This window comes from Parasteatoda tepidariorum, chromosome 9 (genome assembly GCF_043381705.1).
Source record: "Parasteatoda tepidariorum isolate YZ-2023 chromosome 9, CAS_Ptep_4.0, whole genome shotgun sequence".
Classification (NCBI taxonomy): domain Eukaryota; kingdom Metazoa; phylum Arthropoda; class Arachnida; order Araneae; family Theridiidae; genus Parasteatoda; species Parasteatoda tepidariorum.
In genome coordinates, this window is record NC_092212.1 from 30,842,002 (window position 1) to 30,861,566 (window position 19,565).

The following is a 19,565-nucleotide window of genomic DNA, read 5'->3' on the forward strand; positions in this document are numbered from 1 at the left end:
ATATATATATATATATATTCATGGATTTCTAAATATAAAAAATCCTGATATTTATAAAACAAAACTGTTATGACATATTAATTTTGAATCATGTTTGAGAATCAGAAGTTTGAGGAGTACATGACAAAGCAAGGATAAGGGAAAATAATTTTCTTTCATGTTAATAGTATTTTTCTTCTATTTAACAAAGGTTTTTTTTCTCTGATGACTGTTGAAAACAAGGGGGATTTCGTTTGAGATCAACTCTGAGACAGATTTTTTTTTAGATAAATATTAAAATCTAAAAAAATATCAGATTGTCATTAAAACACTAAAAATATAGTCACCGCCCAAAATTTATTGGTTGCCAATGGTAACCTAGCGACTTCATTTTACGAGCCTTGTAAATAAACATAAATCTAAATGGGTATAATTGAAATTTTTTTATTAATCAATAAATCAGTTTTCACGTGGCACATGTAAAGTTATAGTTAAAAAATTTCAAATAACTTTTATCCATGTACAATCGTTATATGTGTTTTGTTCTATTAATCTATATTATCAAATAAATAATTTACATACATGTCCCCTCCTTGTTATTTCTTTAGAAAAAACTTTAAATATTAATGAAATCGGACTTGGAAAAAAAGCACAACTATAAGAATGTATTTATAAGTTATACTGTACAAAAATATTTTTGACTTAAATAAATAATATATTTTTGAAAAAAAATGGTGATGTGATTTAAATCAATTATGTTTTTTTTTTCTTCTTCTTCCTAATCCCCAAAATTAGCAGGGCTAAACAATGTCCATGAAATTCATGACTTGGAGGAAGTCAGCCACCAAAAGTGGGTTTTCTAGAAAGTCCCTCTTGTCCAGTCCGGGATATGTTGGGGAGAAGCCTGCATGTTGTGGCACCTGGGGCAGTTTGTGAAGGTTTTAACACTACCCTCGAAAGAAAAAGACTTAAGGTGGCAGCTGGTAAGCGCCGTCTGATCCTTGTGGTTGCACCGAATGTTGAGTGCATCTCCTGGACGGGTGCTCTGGTACCAGTGATGTTTGTAGGGTACGAGCCAGGAAACATTGTCTTTTTCAATGCCAGTTCCATGAAGGTGAGTGAATTTGGACTCATCAAAGTATCTTCTGTCCCTTCCTTAGCCAGAGTGTCGACAATATCATTGCCCAGAACCCCAAAGTGATAAGGGATCTACTGGAGGTGGACTTCACGCAGTCGTGAGAGGATTTTAAGTTTGTGCAGGATTGAAACTCCTGTTTGGTCTCTCACCTTTTTTTTAACCTTCCGTTAGTCGCGCACTTGTTTCCGACATGGTTAATCGCGTTGCACCTATGAGGTGTTTCTGATTTTTTGAAAGCCAAATGAAATTTAGTCTAGTTTAAATAGTTAATGGTTACCAATTTAAGACTCTTTAGAGAGATAAATATCAAAAAACTTATTTAGCGAGGTACTGAAGATAAATTTTTCTTGCTCCCGCGTCGGATCTCTTGCTCCATCACAAGATGTTCAACCAGTTGACGCAAGAAGGGTCTGCGGTTTTTTACTCCGTAACCATTTTCTGTGTATATAACTTAACCATTTATACCTGCTACGTTGAGTAGGACAGAAAATGAGATAAAATATATAAATTTAATTCATAAAAATATTATATCCATAATACTTGCGTCAATGGTCGCGCTGCACCAGAGGGGTGATTTGAGCGATTCCAACTCTCCATCGACATGTTCTAAGGTCGGTTTTACACGGACATTTGAGTAATCCAAAGTTAGGAACATAACATTAGGCTCGACCCCCAGAAACATCTATTGACGGCAAAGGAGGTGGAAGTGCAGTAGGGATGCACCTGTGAGGTGCGCGCGTCTAACGGAAGGTTAAAAGAAGTGATTTAAATTTTAATCATTTTTTAAATCTGTGAGAGGATTTAAAGTTTGTGCAGGATTGAAGCTCATGTTTTGTCTCTCACCTTTTTTTTGAAAGAAGTGATTTCAATTTGAATCATTTTTTAAATCATGTCAACCCAGCTCCCAATGGGCTTACATAGCCACATTGTGTTTCTTTTGAGATATCTATTCTTCTTTGAACTTTTTAGATGAACCACATACATCAGTGTTATCATATGAAAAAAATTTAACAAACAAAAGCTCAAACAATATGTAATCTTATCTTTTAAAAAATATATAGAATAAGGTATTTTTTATACAAATATAAATTGTAGATTGCAACATTGTATTTGCTACAAATATTTATATTGTATTTGTTATAATATGCTGTATATGTATATATCTATACATACTGGATTTTATTGCTTTTGCATTTATAATTTGATTTGGACTTAAATGTATTTATGTTCCGTTTTTAAAGTTTTTGTACTTGTAAGTTGGCTTTTAATATTTTTTTACATTTATAATTTATGTTTAAGAAATATTTATATCTTAATTAAGACATACATTTTGAATTGTTATGTAATGATTGAACACTTATTTCAAAAATAAATATAAAAGGTTTGTGTTAAATTTGATTGGAAGTAGAAGAAGAGGGAGTTCAGCTACAAGATGGTTGGACAGTGTGGAGAAGGGCTAAAAATTGTTGGGAATAAACAGGTGGAAAAATCTAGCTCAAAGTCGCCCTGCTAATTGAGAAAGCCTTGGCCTGCAATAGGCTGTAGTGCTGACAAAGTTAAATTTGACTAATTCTAATAATTTATAAAATTTTAATTTTTATGGTAAACTTGAAAGTTTTTCTTAATTAAATTTAAATTGACCCGCATCTTAATATATAGTTAATTCGTCATAATCTGACGACCCATAACTTATTTTTTAGGACGTTTGTATCACTAATTCATGTTAATTATTCTCAACTTTTACTCCCTTTATCTTGATTTAAAAAAAAGGACTTAAACTTTTATTTCCAAACGAAAATAAATGAGGTTATAATTTGTAACCCTCATCCTATGCACAATGCACCAGAAAACAAAAAAAAAAAAATGACCACCCTAAATATCTTTTGATCTAATGATCAGATATTTGCATTCTAGGACTCAATCTCGAAGGTTCTAGGGCAGGGTTCCCACTCAATTTTTAAGAAAAAATTCAAGGACTTTTCAATGACTTTCAAGGACCTAAAATAAACATTTTGAAGGACCTATTCGGTATTAAAATTATATGCTAAATTTGCTTATTTGACAACAAAAACTTTTTTAGTAAATTTATCATTTAATAATACAAATGGTTGATAGTTACATTGCTATTTCAAATCACTTTGAAAAATTCCAATTGACAAAAAAAAAAGAAACTAATTGACTAGCCAACATTAAAAAACTAGCATCAGTGAAATTTTTCTTGAAAAATTTAATGAAGTGAATTAGATTTAATGAAATTGGGTGAATGAATAATGCATATTACACTAAACAAGCTCAGCAAATAATTGATAAAGTTTGTGTAATTGCACAGTCATTAAAATATAAATCCTTTTTTATAATATGTTAGATCAAATTTTAGGTTACAGGAAATGTATATAATTGGATAAAATATCAAAATATATATGCATTTAACATAAGTTTAAATTTTAATAACAAATTATCTACTTTGTTTCTTCAAAATATCAGTAATGTATTTTGAACATAACAAAATCTATTGTAGATTAATATTTTACATAAAACTAAGACTTACCAAACTTTATTTTCTTTAAAATATATCCATAAAATGTGAAGCGTGATTTTTAAAATTTTGTGAATATGTGTACTTTTCACTAAGCGGAATTTTTAAATCACATTTATATGAATTTAGATATACTATATGTAAATCAAAATTATGAGAAAGGTCAAGCCTCAAAGATTATGTAAATCACGTATCACAATGCGTGATTTGTAAATTGAAATTGAATTGCGGTGTATGTTTCTTAAATCGAAACAATATGAATAGCAAATGATACAAAACGCACAAACTAACAAGACATAAATCTCAACAGAATTCATATTGAAGTGATACATAAATCACTTCAATATGAATTCTGTTGCATGATTCGCTAATAGTTTTCATGTGAATCGTAAACATTATGAAGAAAACTGCAATTTGTGATTCAAAAGGTGCTTAATATAGAACAGCTATGTGTGATTCTTAAATCATTTTGATGAGAATTGCGAGTGGTAATTCTTGCATCTCTCTTTTGTGAATCGCAATGCGTGATTTGTAAACTACTAGAAGAATTGTGAGGCATGATTCTGAAATTACTTAAATACATATTACGTTACATGATTAAAAAATAACTATAATTGAAATCATGATGTGTGAATACTGTCACTTTAAAGTAATATTAGATAGGTGATTCATTAATCACTTTCATTCAAATCACAATTCGTAGAACATTTTATATAAATTCAGATCCGTGAATCAAGAATCAGTTTAATGTGAATCACAATGCTTATTCATAATCAATGAAACCTGTAGAACTAAATACGTAAATTAAAAGAACAAATAGGAGAACAATATTAACCTGTCGTAATAATGAAGTTAACACATTGAACATATTTCTAAATCGATTAAACACTATATATTATTCGAAAACTATGACAACAAAACCTTACATTTGCTAGAAATTTCAGCCTTCAAAACATCAGAGAGATGAACAATAATCTGGTGTGAAAAATTTAGGAGAGAAAAGTTTTGCATCTTCTTTAACCCCTTTTGACTTCAAGCATTAAAAATTGTATCTATCAGAATTTCTATAATTTTCCTTTGAATTTATTATTTTTTTACTGCTTTTTTGTAAGAAAGATTAGTACTGATTTAATTCCTAGAAAATCAAGTACTTTTCAAGTACCCTATGGCAAAATTCAAGGACTTTTCGGGGGCCCTGATTTTTTTCAAAAAAATTCAAGTACCGTGGGAACCCTGTAGGGGGTGACCTCAAATTTGCTAATTAATTAGTACAGGCGATATTTTTAGTTACAAACTCAGACGCAAAAAGGTACTTTCTCTGAACAAATATACCTTTTTTCTTCAACAGCTCCTAATTTCTGAGCATGAAATTAAATTACTCCAAATTATGAGAACCATCCGGGACAGATGGTCCTCATAATTTGGTCAGGAGAGTGATCTAAAGTTAGGACCCCTTAATGTTAATTTTAGTTTTTGTGTATTTTTCCATATCTTGAGAACTTTTTAAGCACACAATTGTTAAATTCATTTAGCCAAAGATAATTCCATACAAAAAAAATGTTTAGTAAATATTTACTGTTTTTTTAGTCAAAAAGAAATTTGAATTGTAAGGTATGCAGTTTTTTACATCATTTTAAAAAATATAAAGGGGGTAAAAAAAAAAACTAAATTTAATTTTAAATATACAACTTGTTTAAAAAAAAATCATCAGAGACTTGAAAAACAGGGTAATTCGATAAATTAATGTTAACAGTCTCATTTCACATATTGTATCACATCTCTTAATTATAACTTGGTTTGAAATATCTAAATCTTAAAAAATCAAATGATTCGAAAAGTCTTTAAAATAGGGTTTTCACTACTTTCTTTGAAACAGTAGCTTTTCTAGTTTTACATATAAGAAATAGTAGCCAAAATAGTTTCATCAGAGAAATAATTAAGATGCTATTTTCATCCATGTGCTAGTGTTTTGAATAATTAATCTAATAAATTAAAAAAAGAAACTCATCTAATGATACAACTGTACAATACAATAATTTAAAGCTTATCTAGATTAGACTATTTACTAATTCAAGTACTCCTTTAAAAGCAGAACAATGTTTTTTTTTCCTTCTTTTAAAAATATCAGGAATAAAATAAAAAGGAAATTACATAGAGATAATTTTTTTAAGTTTGAGGTAAATAAATTTATTTCGATTCTAAAAACCAGAAAGCAACAATAAATTAAAATTAATAATTGGTCAAGATTCAAAATCGAGATTAATCATAAAAATCTAAAGTAAATTATATTTTACCTTATAAATTTTCATTTATAAGGTGATTATTTTAAAAAGATTATGCTTGTAAGTCTTCAAATATAAATATCTAAGATAAGTTTCTCTCCCACATGTTGATAGCTTTTTAGTATTCTGCTTAGAGTTTATTAAGATAAAAGCTAAAAATTATTTTATATAAATATAATTTATTATAAATATAAATTTTGAGAAAAAAGTTATTAAAAATAAAATATCAAAAATAACTAAGAATACAAAGCTTTAAAAAATTTGCCATGTTTTTTTTTTTTTTTTTTTTTGATTCANTTTGATAATTTTATCTTCAATCAAAATATTTGATAAACTGAATACAATATAAATTCACATAATTAACTAGATATAAGTTTAAAAATTCATTCAGGAAATTTTCAGGATTTTTGAGTTGGGCTCACAATCACCCTTGCAAGTTGTTATAAGAAAAGTAATTATATTTAAAAAATTACATTTTCCTCACATTTGAGGTAATTTGAAATACAGGGTGATATATAATATACAGGGGTTTTAGCATGATTTTAATTGATACACTGTATAAACCATGTTACATTACATTCAAATCTCAATCTGGTCAATATTTAGCAGCTCATGTTGGAATGAATATGCACTATTGAAGAAATTGCCTTCTGCCAATTTTTAATATTACTTCTAAATGCCATAAATATAATATCAGTGGTTGTTTAGAATTACATAAACATATTTTTATTGATTCTGGAATCCCTTTCCCCCCTTATCATCAAAAATTAATAAACTGCACAAAAATAAATAACAGATATAAATCTAGGAAAATTGTTTGCAAAAGTCAGTGAAAATCATAGATTTGAAAACTCTAGTTTCAGCAGTTACTCTCTGTTTTAATATTCATAAATACAATAAATTTAGAATTAAGTAAAAAAAGAATTTAATCTTAAAAACAAGACATATACAAAATGGAGTTAATTTAATAAGGGTTTATAAATACAAGTATATTACAGAAGTAATTTTCTGGGTGCTGCTTCCGAATTCAATCTCTAATTTTTCCTTTCCGTAAAGTAAATCCCTTTCCAGTGAAAGCTTCAAAATTGTCTTCAGGAGTTTTATCCTAAAAGAGCATATTTTATAAAATTAAAAACCGAATTCAAAGAAAAATACAACAGGATTAAAAAATCAAACCAAAAACATGAACAGCAAACAAAATAACAAGCTCAAATAAAATTTAGTGTGTTAATACTTTTGTAACATCACAGAAATCCAAGATGTCTCATTCTTCTATTTTTAAATCCAACTTTACATTTAAAATATATAAGGTTAGTGAAAACGTTTTTTAGATATCCCTTATAGTTTGCTACCAAGGTTCTCTCTAAATAAGAGTAGATTAGATTATTAAAAGAGATATTTAAGAATAAGTTGATTCTTTTTTCTTGTTATGTATTAATTTTAAAAAATTATTTCGAGTTTCAATAAATAAATAAAATTAGTAACTATTAGTTACATTCTTTTTTGAAGAAGAAACAAGAATAAATTAATTTTATTAATTGAAATAATGTGAAATATCTTAATTCTAGAACGAAAAATACTCAAACACACATTAACAATGTACTTACATTATTTATATCCTCTGGTCTTATAGTTCTAATAAATCTTAAAGTGCCAATTTCATAATCGTAATCAGGAATTCCTCTAAAAATAAAATATTGAAATGATTATCATTGTCATGCTGCAGACCATCTATCGATTATTTCTCAAGGGACAATTCATTGTGAATGCTAGTTACGGGATATCAGTGATTGCAGGTCAACATAAAATATCATATAATGACTTGAAAATGCATGATAAAGTAATAAAGAAGTAATGAGCCAGAAAATTAATAAATTTACTACGAGTATAAAACACTTAAAAAAAAATATGTACAGGGTATCAGCTACATTTTCAAATCCATGACTAATTCCAAGAATTTTTTAAGACTTAACGAAGTTACTATTTTCTCAGACAAAAACACAACGATAATTTTAAAAAAACAGTTACATTAATTGAAATGATAGGTATAACCAAAACTGTTATACTCTGCATCTTCATATTTATAGATTTTCAATTTAAAAAATAGAGTAAAGAAAGAGTTAAAACAACAGAATAGATGAAAAGCAATTATTTTTTTCCCCTGTAGAATTATATTCTAATAATACAAAAGGATTCTAAAGATACTTTTCTTGTTCATGCGAAAGAAAAGAAATAATAGTGATTTTTCTGTTCTCATTTCGGAATTAAAAAAAATTCGCCAATGACTGGCTTGCTTCAGCTAGAATTTTAAATTGATAAAATAAATAATAAATAAATTCTGAAATCACAGAAGTTTAAAAGATAATTCACTCTAGAAATGATGTTCTTTCTTTGATTTTTTGAAAGAACACCATAATTTAAAACCTTTATATATTTTAATAAAATGTGACTGTGAGTGAGTTTTTTGTTACAAGTTCAGATATTCAGAACACCGAGAAATTGTGGGTGAGCGGTAAATTTCATTTTAAAAATTAGATTTTTTAGCAAACCAAATCCATGACTTAAAAAAAAAATACTAAAAATCATGACATTTCATGACAAATTTTGTACAAAACTAAAACTCATGACTTTCCAGGTGCGCGGATATGTAGTTAAATGTATATATATTTATGATGAAAGATGAGTAAACAATTATTTCAAAACTTTGGTTTCAACCCAATCCTTTCTTCTGAACGCAATCAATAAAGTTTTTAAGCCCTTTAGTAAATGTTGGCAATGGTTATGGTTCTATTCTATTGTCTTCATCGACAAAGCATATCTGATATCACCTGCAGAACCACAAGCATAAAGATCAATCTTGCTGTTTTAGGTCAACTATAACGAATCTTCACCCTCCCCTTCATCATTAGCATCAGGAGTTACTGTTCAAAATGGAAACAATTTCAATATTTGTATTTCAAGTTAAAGTAGTACTTCTGAATGATAAATGCTAGAGTCTGCTAGTTTCAAAAAGATCTTATTGATATTATAAGAAGAGTATTTGTGACAAAGCCCTCAAAACAAGACAATACACACAGGAAAACAAAAGATGCGGGAATGATGGATCGAAATTTGACTGTAGTTAGGCAAAAACTAGAGGTAATGAACAATCAGGTAACTAAAATAAATAATTAACTAGTTGATTTATGGCAAACAATGTGATAACCTGACTGAAGCACAAATAAGGTAACAAAAACAAGCATACTATAGTTTTAGTTCTATAATTAAGCACCTTCTTCAGTATTAAGACACTGAATCGCAAACAAAATTTCTGTATTTTGTCGTTGAAAAAGGTCTTTGATCGTAGAACTGAAACTCACTATGTCTCTTATTGATGCATTATTAGTGCTTTACACGCATTGTTTAACATTATTCATTTATAGCACAAAGTATATCTATTTCTCATTTGAATTAATTATTTTAGTAAATCATGAACTAAATATAAAAATATATTAATAAATTAGCTATAAACATTAAGGGTAAAAAAAAAAGAACAGAAAAATGAACATACCTTCTAGGGGGAGGGATATTAAGTATTTTATCTGGCAAATCAGATCCTTTCTTTTGTTTACCATCCAGCCTCACACCTTTACCTTGAAATGCCTTTTACATGGTCAAAAGCAAAGAATTAATTTACAGTTTATTAAATAGTATAGAATTATAAAAATAATTATAGTTTATTATAAAAATAATATCCTGAAATCTGGTATTGAATTTGACAGTATAGATTAAGAATTAAAAATATCTACGATAAATAAACTTAACAATTTCAGATATACAAAAAGTCTGATCGAAAAAATATATAGAAATTCCCAGGGGGGAAATTTTCTCTCTTACCCATCAAAATTAATAGTTTAAAAAACATTCAAATTGGTAAAGAAATAATGTGAGGTTTCTATTATTCAAAAATTTTTATCATCTTGTTAATGTTTTTGGGTGTCAAAACAAGTTAAGTAATTCACCAGAGTTGTCCCTAAGAATAAAAAAGGGCCCTTTTTCTAAGAATAAAAAAGGGCCCTTTCAAAACTCTGTGCCCTTTTTCACAAAAAAGGGCACAGAGTTTTGAAAGGGCACTCACTTAATAATGCGAATAATTATCAAAATGTGTAATATCATGTAATAACTGAATTTTATCCTCAACATTTTGTTAAGTTACCATCTTATAATATTAGTTACCATCTTATTATTGTATGTTTCAAAAAGTAATTTTGACTCACTATCTAATTAAGAAAAAAAATTTTAGTTTACATATAGTAACTAAAGGCATGCTAAGAGACAATCTCTGCATATATTTTCTTTTCTCAAGAAAAAGTTTAAAAAAATTTTTTTTTTTTTTTGATTAACTGCTTAAAAGATTTTTTCTATAATTTACACTAAAAATATTTAGAAAATGAACATTTAAAGATGCATGTTTTTTTTTAAAAAAAGTTACTGATTTTAAAAAAAATGAATTTCAAATCAAAAATTTATTAATATACCTCCTTGAAAAAGAGAAACTTATAAAAATTTAGTTGAGAGTAATTAATTGCAATAGTTATCAGAATTAAACCTATAAACACAAATAATTTTTGTGTGTAATTATTATTTTAAAATTATTTTTTCTTAAAAATGGAATATGAATAAATAAGACAATGTTTTTAAGGGATGGAGGCTTATTTTTCAAGAAGAGCAAAGCGGGGGCATTTATAAGGATCAAAGGGCAGATAGAGCGAGCTGCACTTCTAAAAACGCTTAGGGAGAACACTTGAATTCATTCACGCTATAACATAATAAAATATAATGTTTGATTATATTAGCATTTAATTAAAATTCAACAGATAAATTAAAGTTAATAACTAATTGGTTTTTGAAATAAATAAATAAGTTTACACAAAAACTTCTTCATAAGGAAAAGTTTTTTTATCCACAATCCATATGGGGGAAAAAAAGATTTAGTCTTAGAGTATAAGGTTTCAATAAATTTTGACTCACTATAAGATGCATAAAAAATATGATTACGAAAAGCTTAGGTACAAAAGAGATTAAAAAAATTAAGCTTACAAAAAAGGATCCATCGGGTAAAGGAATATTTGGATCTTGTAAAGGAGGCTGCTGGGAGAAAAAAATGTTTTTAATATTAAATTATGCACAGAACATGAAAATTTTGTAGTTTACAAATGAAACATATTTCAAATTGACATTTATTCATAGAATAATTAAAAATCTTTGATATCATTGAAGACATTAGGGATAACCCACCTAATTTTATTTCCCCACTGTAATTATGTGAATCTAAAATTAAAGTTTTTATTCAAATAAAATAGTATGAGTCTCTGTTTCAGAGATGGCAACGCAGGTTCCCTTTTATTCTGATTTCTGTAGTGGGAATCTGCTTTAAACCACAAAATGTGAGGTATCCCTTTTTACTCTCAAGGTCTTTAATTTAGCATAAATTCTTATTAAAAAAATAAGATACTCAGAAAAAGCTGGAAATACAGTCTAGCCGGGGGCTTATGCTTTTATTAGCCACCAGAAGAACTAAAACGGTATAACATCTGTTTTGTAGTATTATTTGTGTTTTATTTACTTTGTATAGCTGTACTCATATAAAGTACAAAGTATAATCTATCTTCATAGGTATGGAAATTTTATTTTATCTTTGCTAGTTAATTTGTTTATAATAACAAAAATTTTCAGAAGTGTAACTAAGTGAACATTAACTATCATATTTAACCCCTATCTTCATGATAAAACCCTACTTTTAAATTCAAAATGAAAGATTTCGATGGATTTAATGCTTAAATCAATAATTTAATTTATGCTTGTGGAAAAATCATAAGGGACAATGTGATATCAGATAAATTCTAATACATAAGTTTTTTTAAAAAAGAAAGAAACTTACTTTTTAATCAATCATTTAAGTTTCAGAAAACAATATTAACAACTAAAAAACTCTATAGAATGTCCTAAAATTTAACATTATAATTAAGGGTCTCAAAAAGTTGACTTACACACTAGAAAATATAATGTTAATTTTTCCTCACTATTTATTCTTTGAGAATTTTGCAATAACCTAACAGACAATCATTTTATTGTTCATGATTAATGTCTAAATTTTTTAAAACAATTAGTTCTTACATCCATTTTTTTTATTTTAAAGAAGCATATATTCAGAGCAATATGATTTAATGCATTGTACTAAAAACCAATACAAACATGCCACAGAAGTTTTTTTTTTTTTCTTCTTTTTTTTTAAAGGAAAAAGAAAGCTGAGCGGTGTTATTGAAACTTTAGAAATAGGTCCTCAAAATTATAAATTTTACTGTAATAAAAATTACTATCTATGCAAATTATTAAATTGAATAAAATATAAATTAAATGAAAAATATATATATACGTACATTTTGGATTGATTCACTTCAAAGTACAATTTTTCTCGTATTTCTTTTTTAAAGCAATTTCTTATTAAAATCTTAATTGGAATAATTTCTTACTAAGAGCTGATCTGAAGATTAAACATTCAAAACAGCCGATCTGAAGATTAACATTAAGTTTATGATAAAAATCAGGCAAAGAAATGATCATGGCTTTATGACTCGCTTTATTTTATTTTGTTAAACTATCAAAAATTTAACCCAACTGATATGTCAGTTGAGTAAAGCTAAAAGAAATTAAAATAGTAATATAAATAGACATAAATTATATATTAAAAATAAAAACTTACTAACATTTAATAGTAAGATATAGCAAAAGAAATATGTAAAAAATTGCTTTTAAAATAAGTAAAATAAAAGCTTACATTTTCATCTTCTTGTGTCTGCATTTTTGATTCAGGTTCAACATATCCCACAGGAGGAGCAAACTCTACCTATAAGCAAATAGATAATTAATATAATGATTCCATGCGTGTAAAACCGCATTAGATCATAAAAATTATTTTTTGAATGAATTATCTTTGGATAAACAACTTTATAATTGTGTACAAAAATGTTTCAATTCGTTTAAAAAGTTATCAAGATATGGTGAAATACACAAAAAATAAAGTTAAGTATTGGTACTATATTTTAAAGATTGTGACTACTCCTTATATTTTAAGAATCCATATCCAAATATCCAAATCCATAAAAAAGCTCGGTTTACCCAGAGAAAGTACGTTTTAGTGTCAGATTTTGTAACTTAAAATATTGTTTGCACTAACTAATTAGCATGCTTGTGGTCACCCCCTCAAACCATTGAATCCCAAAATATGAAAATTCGATTATTAGAGTAAAAGTTATTCATGATGGTTCGTTTTTTCCACTCTGTACATTAAAATCGTTAGTAATTTAGAATTTTCAGTATTTTATTTTCGAGGAAAATATCACATTCTGTACAATTTTATGAAATAGAAAAAATTAAGAAATTTTTTTTAAATCAAAAGACTCTAGAGAAAACTATCAAAATTTCAATAGTTTTAGTAGGTGAGATGAATAAAAACTTAAAACTTACGTTCATATCACATTCTATAATGGAAACAGCTTTTCCAGGTTTTGTTTCCAACACACAAAATTCATATATCTATATAAAACACAAAAGAAAGTTAGTGGTAAATAAAAAAAAATGATAATAAAACACTTTATTAGCTAACTACTGTACATTAAAAAAATATTATTAGGAAATTACAGATAATTTATTTAAGTTTATTTTAATATAAACACAGATCATAAATTAAAACACAGAACTATGTTAAAATCCAACATATTGTTAATAAAAACAATAAAAGAAAGTTTATATTATTGGTTATTTGGAAAATCGCTCTCTTTATAACTTTTGCTGTCACTTTGCAATCATCAGACTAACTTATTTAAACAAAAACACTTGTCCTTCACGCACCCAAGATGCATTCGATTGGATCCGTGCAAAAAAAATTACCAAAATATAAAACAGGAATTAACTTTATAACAATTATTTCATTCCATTCCTCCATACATAAAAACAAGAACAATAAAACATTAAAAATAAAAGAAAATCAGTCTCAGAATGTCAACTGCAACATCTCTCTTGCCTCCCAATATTGATTAATAAAGGTTTCCGTCCTTCAAAGAAGGACACTTTGTAAAATGTTAAATAATAATCTTAAAGCACTAAGAGTACTGTTTTTTTCCCCCTGAAAAAGCATAATTATAGCACTAATTATAATGCAAATATTGTGCATGGTTTAAACAGTATAGTTTGATGCCAATTTTCAAATAAAATTTCCTCATTGGCAGAAAAGAAGCTTGCCATAGGATTTTGACACTTTTTCAAAGATTACTAGAGCTTATGAAACTTTTCAAACATTTTTTGATGTGTCATATCAAAAACCCAACCCTGCATAATTCTCACAATAAAAAAACAATAATAATAAAATAAAAAAAACGAATAATATATCGCTCATCGGCTACAATAGTGGCACAACTAAAAAAACACGAGTTTCGGACTAAGAACAGGCGTAAATAGGAAAATACACATTCATTTGAGTTGTGCCACTATTGAAGCCCATGAGCAATATATATATATTTCGCACTACTAACATCAACTTAAAACACAAAATGTGCAATGAAACTTTTAATTAAGTGAGAAATATAATTAGAATTTTACCAACAAATAAAAGATAAAAAATTTTGAAACTTAGTTTTCCAAAGGACTATCTTTTACTCACTTTATCATTGTAATCAATGGCAATGAGATCAGAAGTAGTAAGGCAAGCAAAATTTCTTAGAGCATTTTCCAAGCTAAAAATTTAGGTTAAAGATGTGCAATACACATAGTTTAAAAGAAAACGTTTTTTTTCTGAATCAAATGATTTATTGATTAACAAGAAACAAAAAATGTCATAGATAAATATAAACTATTCTTCAAGGTTTCGAAATATTATTATAATGAATTAAAAGTTAAGTTGCGTAATGTACTATAATCTACAGTTTTACCTAGTAAGAAGGTTTTCAAATACACGGTTATGACAGTGAGTCTGGCAGCAGAACAAGCACACACACTGAGTGATGCAGTTTTATTTTGACCTTGCAGACAAAAATAAAACAAATATAAAAACAAAAATCTGCAGATTAAATTAAGTTTAACTTAAATAGGATTAATAGCTTGTTTTTTTTAATTCAAAAGTTGAGTTTTCATCTTTATGACTAAGTTTAAATTAGTTAATTTTCAGTACTTTTTATTTACCAATTGCAACATTTTAAAGCAAATATTTTACTGCATGCTAAGCAGGTAAATTTGAGAATTTTTCCATGCTGTTGCAGACCCATACTATCTTGCAATAGAAGAAACAAAGAGCTTCACGATAGGTTTAGAGAAAAATTGGCTAACAACACAAAAATTTTTGATTTTTTTTTGTTGTTGCAGAAATAAGTAGCTTATCATAGAAAAATGTCAAACATATAAAATCTTAATTTTAAATTCATTTCCACTGCATTGATTTGTTTGCAGAGCAGAATATAAAAATTCTTGCAAGTGTATTTCATGCATAGTATATAGTGTATTTTATCAAGTAGCGTAAATTATATTAGATACATGGATTTAGATACCTAAAAGCAAGTAATTTAAAATATTGGATTTCAATATTTTCAATTTCAGGCATTACTTTTCAAAAGCATGAAAACCCTATAGATAAATTAACATTAAATTAATTTCTATATCTATGTATGTAAGTTAAACTTAAATAGGATTAACAGCTTTTTCTTAAATTCATAAATTGAGTCTTTATCGACATGATTCAGGTTTAAATTCATTAAATTAAGTCATTTTTTTTAGTTATGCAGTTAGCTTATCATGAACAGTAGTATTAGACGTTCTTGCTTTTTAAAATTAGCATACTCAGCAAGTGCAACATTTTAAAGCAAATATTTTACTGCATGTTCAGCAGACAAATTTTTCCATGCTGTTGCATATCAATACTGCCTTATAATTGAATTTAAAAAAAAGGGCTTCACGCTAGGTTTTGAGAGAAGTGGTTAATAAAACTGAAGAAACAAATGTTATTTAAATTTCTTTTAGGCGATACAGAGGTCTGTCCTAGCAAAATTTACTACTGTTTAGCGGTACCTTTACAAATTCAACTTTAGAAAAAACGGTAGTTTCACAAAATAAATTTTCTTTAAAAAAAAAATTTTTTTTTATCTTGTAAGAAACATTTAATTCATATTCTTGTGCTGATTTTTTAATATTAATTTTTAATTTTCACAAATTAAGTCTAAATTTTTCACAAAATAGGTACCTTTCAGAAAAACCTAGACAGATCCCTGCATTAAGTAGCTTATCATAAAAAAATGTCTAATACATAAAACCTTAATTTCGAATTTTTCATCCCCTACATTGATTTGTCTATTGCACGATAGAATACAAAAATTTTGAAATTAGATTTTTGAGTAAAGTAAAGTGGCACAATGTACATTAAATGATACATGGATTTCAATTTCACGCATTAATTTTCAAAAGCGTAAAAACCTTAAAGATAAATTAAATTAATTTCTATATATATGCATATCAACTTCAAAAGGATACACAGCTTTGGGATTTGTGATATCCAAAAAATCTTCTGTTTGCGGCTGAAACTTTGAATAAGTGGCAACAGGTAAAGTGGCATTTTCAATGTGCAATATGCCTCCTTCCTCTAATAAAAGATTCCGCATCATCTGAGAAAACAAACATAGATAAGAGTTAAAATTAATGCATGTAAAACATTACATTGAATATCATTCAATGTTCTTTAACAAAAACAGAATATCAGTGAGTTTTTAAATATGGACTTAGCTTAAAATGCATGTTTACAAAAATGGACACTGAAAAAAAAAAGAGCCTTTTCAGTTTTCAACCTAAATTTATTAGCTATACTGGAAAATGCATGATTTTTCCTTATTTATCCAGACACTAAGCATAATCATTAGAACAGTGTCCAGATTTCAGGTTCTGGGTGGTTAAATATATTAGAGATGTAAATTTTCAGGTGATGTCTTTGTATTCAGAATTAAAACCGATAAAGTGAGTTTGAATACTCTAAATTCTTGCAACACAAACTTACAATCACTATTAGAAATTAATGGCAGTGGCAACCAACTATTTACTTTTTTTTAAAGAAAAAAAAAAGACTAATTTAACAAAATGTACCAAGTGATTGATGTGAATGAATGATATCACATTACGAACTAATTTGGAATCATTAGTTTATTCTTTAAGGAATAAAAAATATGGAATAAAATGCTATGTCATTTTTGTAAATACGTATTCTGAGCTATATCCATTTTTGCAAAAACGTGTTTTGAGCTTTGTCCATATTAGTAAACAAATAAACAGGCATTTTGAGTTTTACACATTTTTGCAAACACGCATTTGAGATTTGTCCATTCTTGTAAATTAGCATTTCAAGTTATATCCAGATTCAAAAAGTCAGAAATGTAGAAGTTTGCCTCAGAAAATAAATGCATCATAACAATTGATTTCACATTGATCATAAGTGGTTCAACCAAGGCAATAAATAGTTTAACTTGACAGTTTTGTCCCAGTCCGATCATTTGATTCAAATAACCAACTTTCAATTAATACCAATTTTTCTGATATTCTAAGCTAAAATAAACCAAAACAGAAATTGTTCTTAAATTTTTAAACAATAGATTTAATGATAAAAGTCTTAATTTAACTTTTTCACACTGCCATATTCTTAGAAAAAAAATGACCATAAAAGAATAATGTTAATTAGAAGTGCTCTTTAAAAAATGCTATCACAATAAAAATACCAATAAAAAGAAAAGTTTAAAAAAATCAAAAGAGAGAAGGAAAAAAAAAACTGTTCTTCGTTCTAAAATATTACTTTAATGTTGAGAACCACAGTATTCCATGTTACTAGTTATCTGTTGTACCATACAAGAAAAAAAAAGTGACAATAAAACAATAATGTCAATTAGAAACGCTCCATAAACATGCTCCACTTTAGGTAACACACAAAAACAAAAATAAGCTCCCAAATTTTAAAATATAAAGTCTTGAAAAAACGATGAAATTAGCTTGTCTGAATACAATTGAAAAAAATCAACATTAAATACTCATGGTTCAGTATAAAAAAATTTAGTTTTAACTCTTCAAATTTCACTTTTCCATGTATTTTTCAGAACATAAATCAACAAGTTTTAAAACTTAACAAATATGTGTAAAAACTATTTCTAATAATGTATGATAAAAAATACGATTTTAGATTATTCTTTATTAAATCTATTAAAGTTTCCTCCAATAAAACTTCGTTGAAAAGTAATTTTCCAAATTATACTTCGCCGAATATTTGGTCAAATATTCTTTACATCCCTAATTTGCATTAGTGTGAGTTACAAATCACCACTCACTTTCTCAAATCTTTTTTTTTTTTTTTGCTATACATGTTAACACCCTTGCTTCATTTATTATTTAATTTTTAAAATAACAACAAAAATTGTACAGACTTTAAACTTTATAAAATATAATACACATATAATGACTGTTAAAATTCAAGAAAAATGGGCTGAAATTAAATGATCCATTTTTGTAACGTTTCCATTCTAGTTATCCGTAACACTTACATACAATAGTTTTTGCATGACCCACAAGAAAAATCTTTTATGAAAAATAACCTTTGTTAATCCACAATAATTTTGTAATATGAAAACATTAAAAAAATAGTATTTTAGAAAAACTTCTATCCATTTTTGTAACTTTTCCATTCTAATTATCTGTAACACTAACATACAATAGTTTTTGCATGACCGAGAAAAATCGTTCATAAAAAATAGCACTTATTATTCCACAATTGTAATATTAAAACATTAAATAGTATTTTAGAAAAACTAAGATTTGTTAATTAAAAAAAATAAATGGGTTCAAATCAATCTCAATGCAGTCATTTTTCATGAATAACATGACTAGAATTTTTTTTGATAGAATGATTTTTTACAATATATATATATATATATACAGTGGTGGCCAAAAGTGTGGACACTTTTTGAAAGTTTCATGTTTTTCAACTTTGTGTGCTTGTAAAATATATTAATTTTCGCTTAAATACAAACGTTTATATATCAAATTGAAGGTAATTTAATGTAGAATTTAATAATAAATACAGCATTACAACATCTGTATTACAAAAAAAGTTATACAACTATTAGTAAGATCTATCTTAGATTTGCATTTTTTTTAAAGTGATACTTACACAATCAATACTTAGTAGGATAACCCTTATTTTTTAAGACAGCTTCACTGCGTCTTTTCATCTACTGAACGAGTGTTTGGAGTTCATCTTTCGTAATCACATGGTGCCAATAATCAATTATAGCTACACTTAATTGTCTTTCATTGGATGGACGTTTTTTTCGTACAAGAATTTTCAAACGTCGCCACAAATTTTCAATTGGATTGAGATCAGGGCTGTTTCCTGGCCATGGTAATATATCCATGCCTTTATTTTGAAAGCATGCTTTACATAATTTTGCTGTGTGGCATGGAGCTGAATCTTGCTGAAAAATAAATGGTGCGTTGTTGGGGAAGAGATCCCTGATGGAAGGTATCAATTTTGGTTTCAAGACAGTTTCGATGTATTTTTTGGCATTCAGGATGCCAA

The 19,565-nt window shown here is 27.1% G+C and overlaps 1 protein-coding gene across 2 annotated transcripts in view; it reads right to left on the reverse strand.

Annotated features, from left to right (window-relative positions):
- Positions 1 to 6,882: 6,882 nt before the first annotated feature.
- Positions 6,883 to 19,565, reverse strand: part of LOC107452203 (ubiquitin fusion-degradation 1-like) — a 17,151-nt gene continuing 4,468 nt past the window's right edge. The window contains exons 5-12 of one of the 2 annotated variants that reach the window (XM_016068532.3): positions 16,490 to 16,620; positions 14,634 to 14,706; positions 13,442 to 13,510; positions 12,753 to 12,821; positions 11,015 to 11,062; positions 9,486 to 9,577; positions 7,543 to 7,618; positions 6,883 to 7,040 (exon numbers count right to left, since the gene is read on the reverse strand). In XM_016068532.3, coding sequence (XP_015924018.1) covers positions 6,963 to 7,040; positions 7,543 to 7,618; positions 9,486 to 9,577; positions 11,015 to 11,062; positions 12,753 to 12,821; positions 13,442 to 13,510; positions 14,634 to 14,706; positions 16,490 to 16,620 — 636 coding nt within the window. In that variant the 3' untranslated portion in view covers positions 6,883 to 6,962. Of the gene's footprint in view, positions 7,041 to 7,542; positions 7,619 to 9,485; positions 9,578 to 11,014; positions 11,066 to 12,752; positions 12,822 to 13,441; positions 13,511 to 14,633; positions 14,707 to 16,489; positions 16,621 to 19,565 lie in introns of both variants that reach the window. The other variant, XM_016068531.3, reaches the window with a different exon arrangement.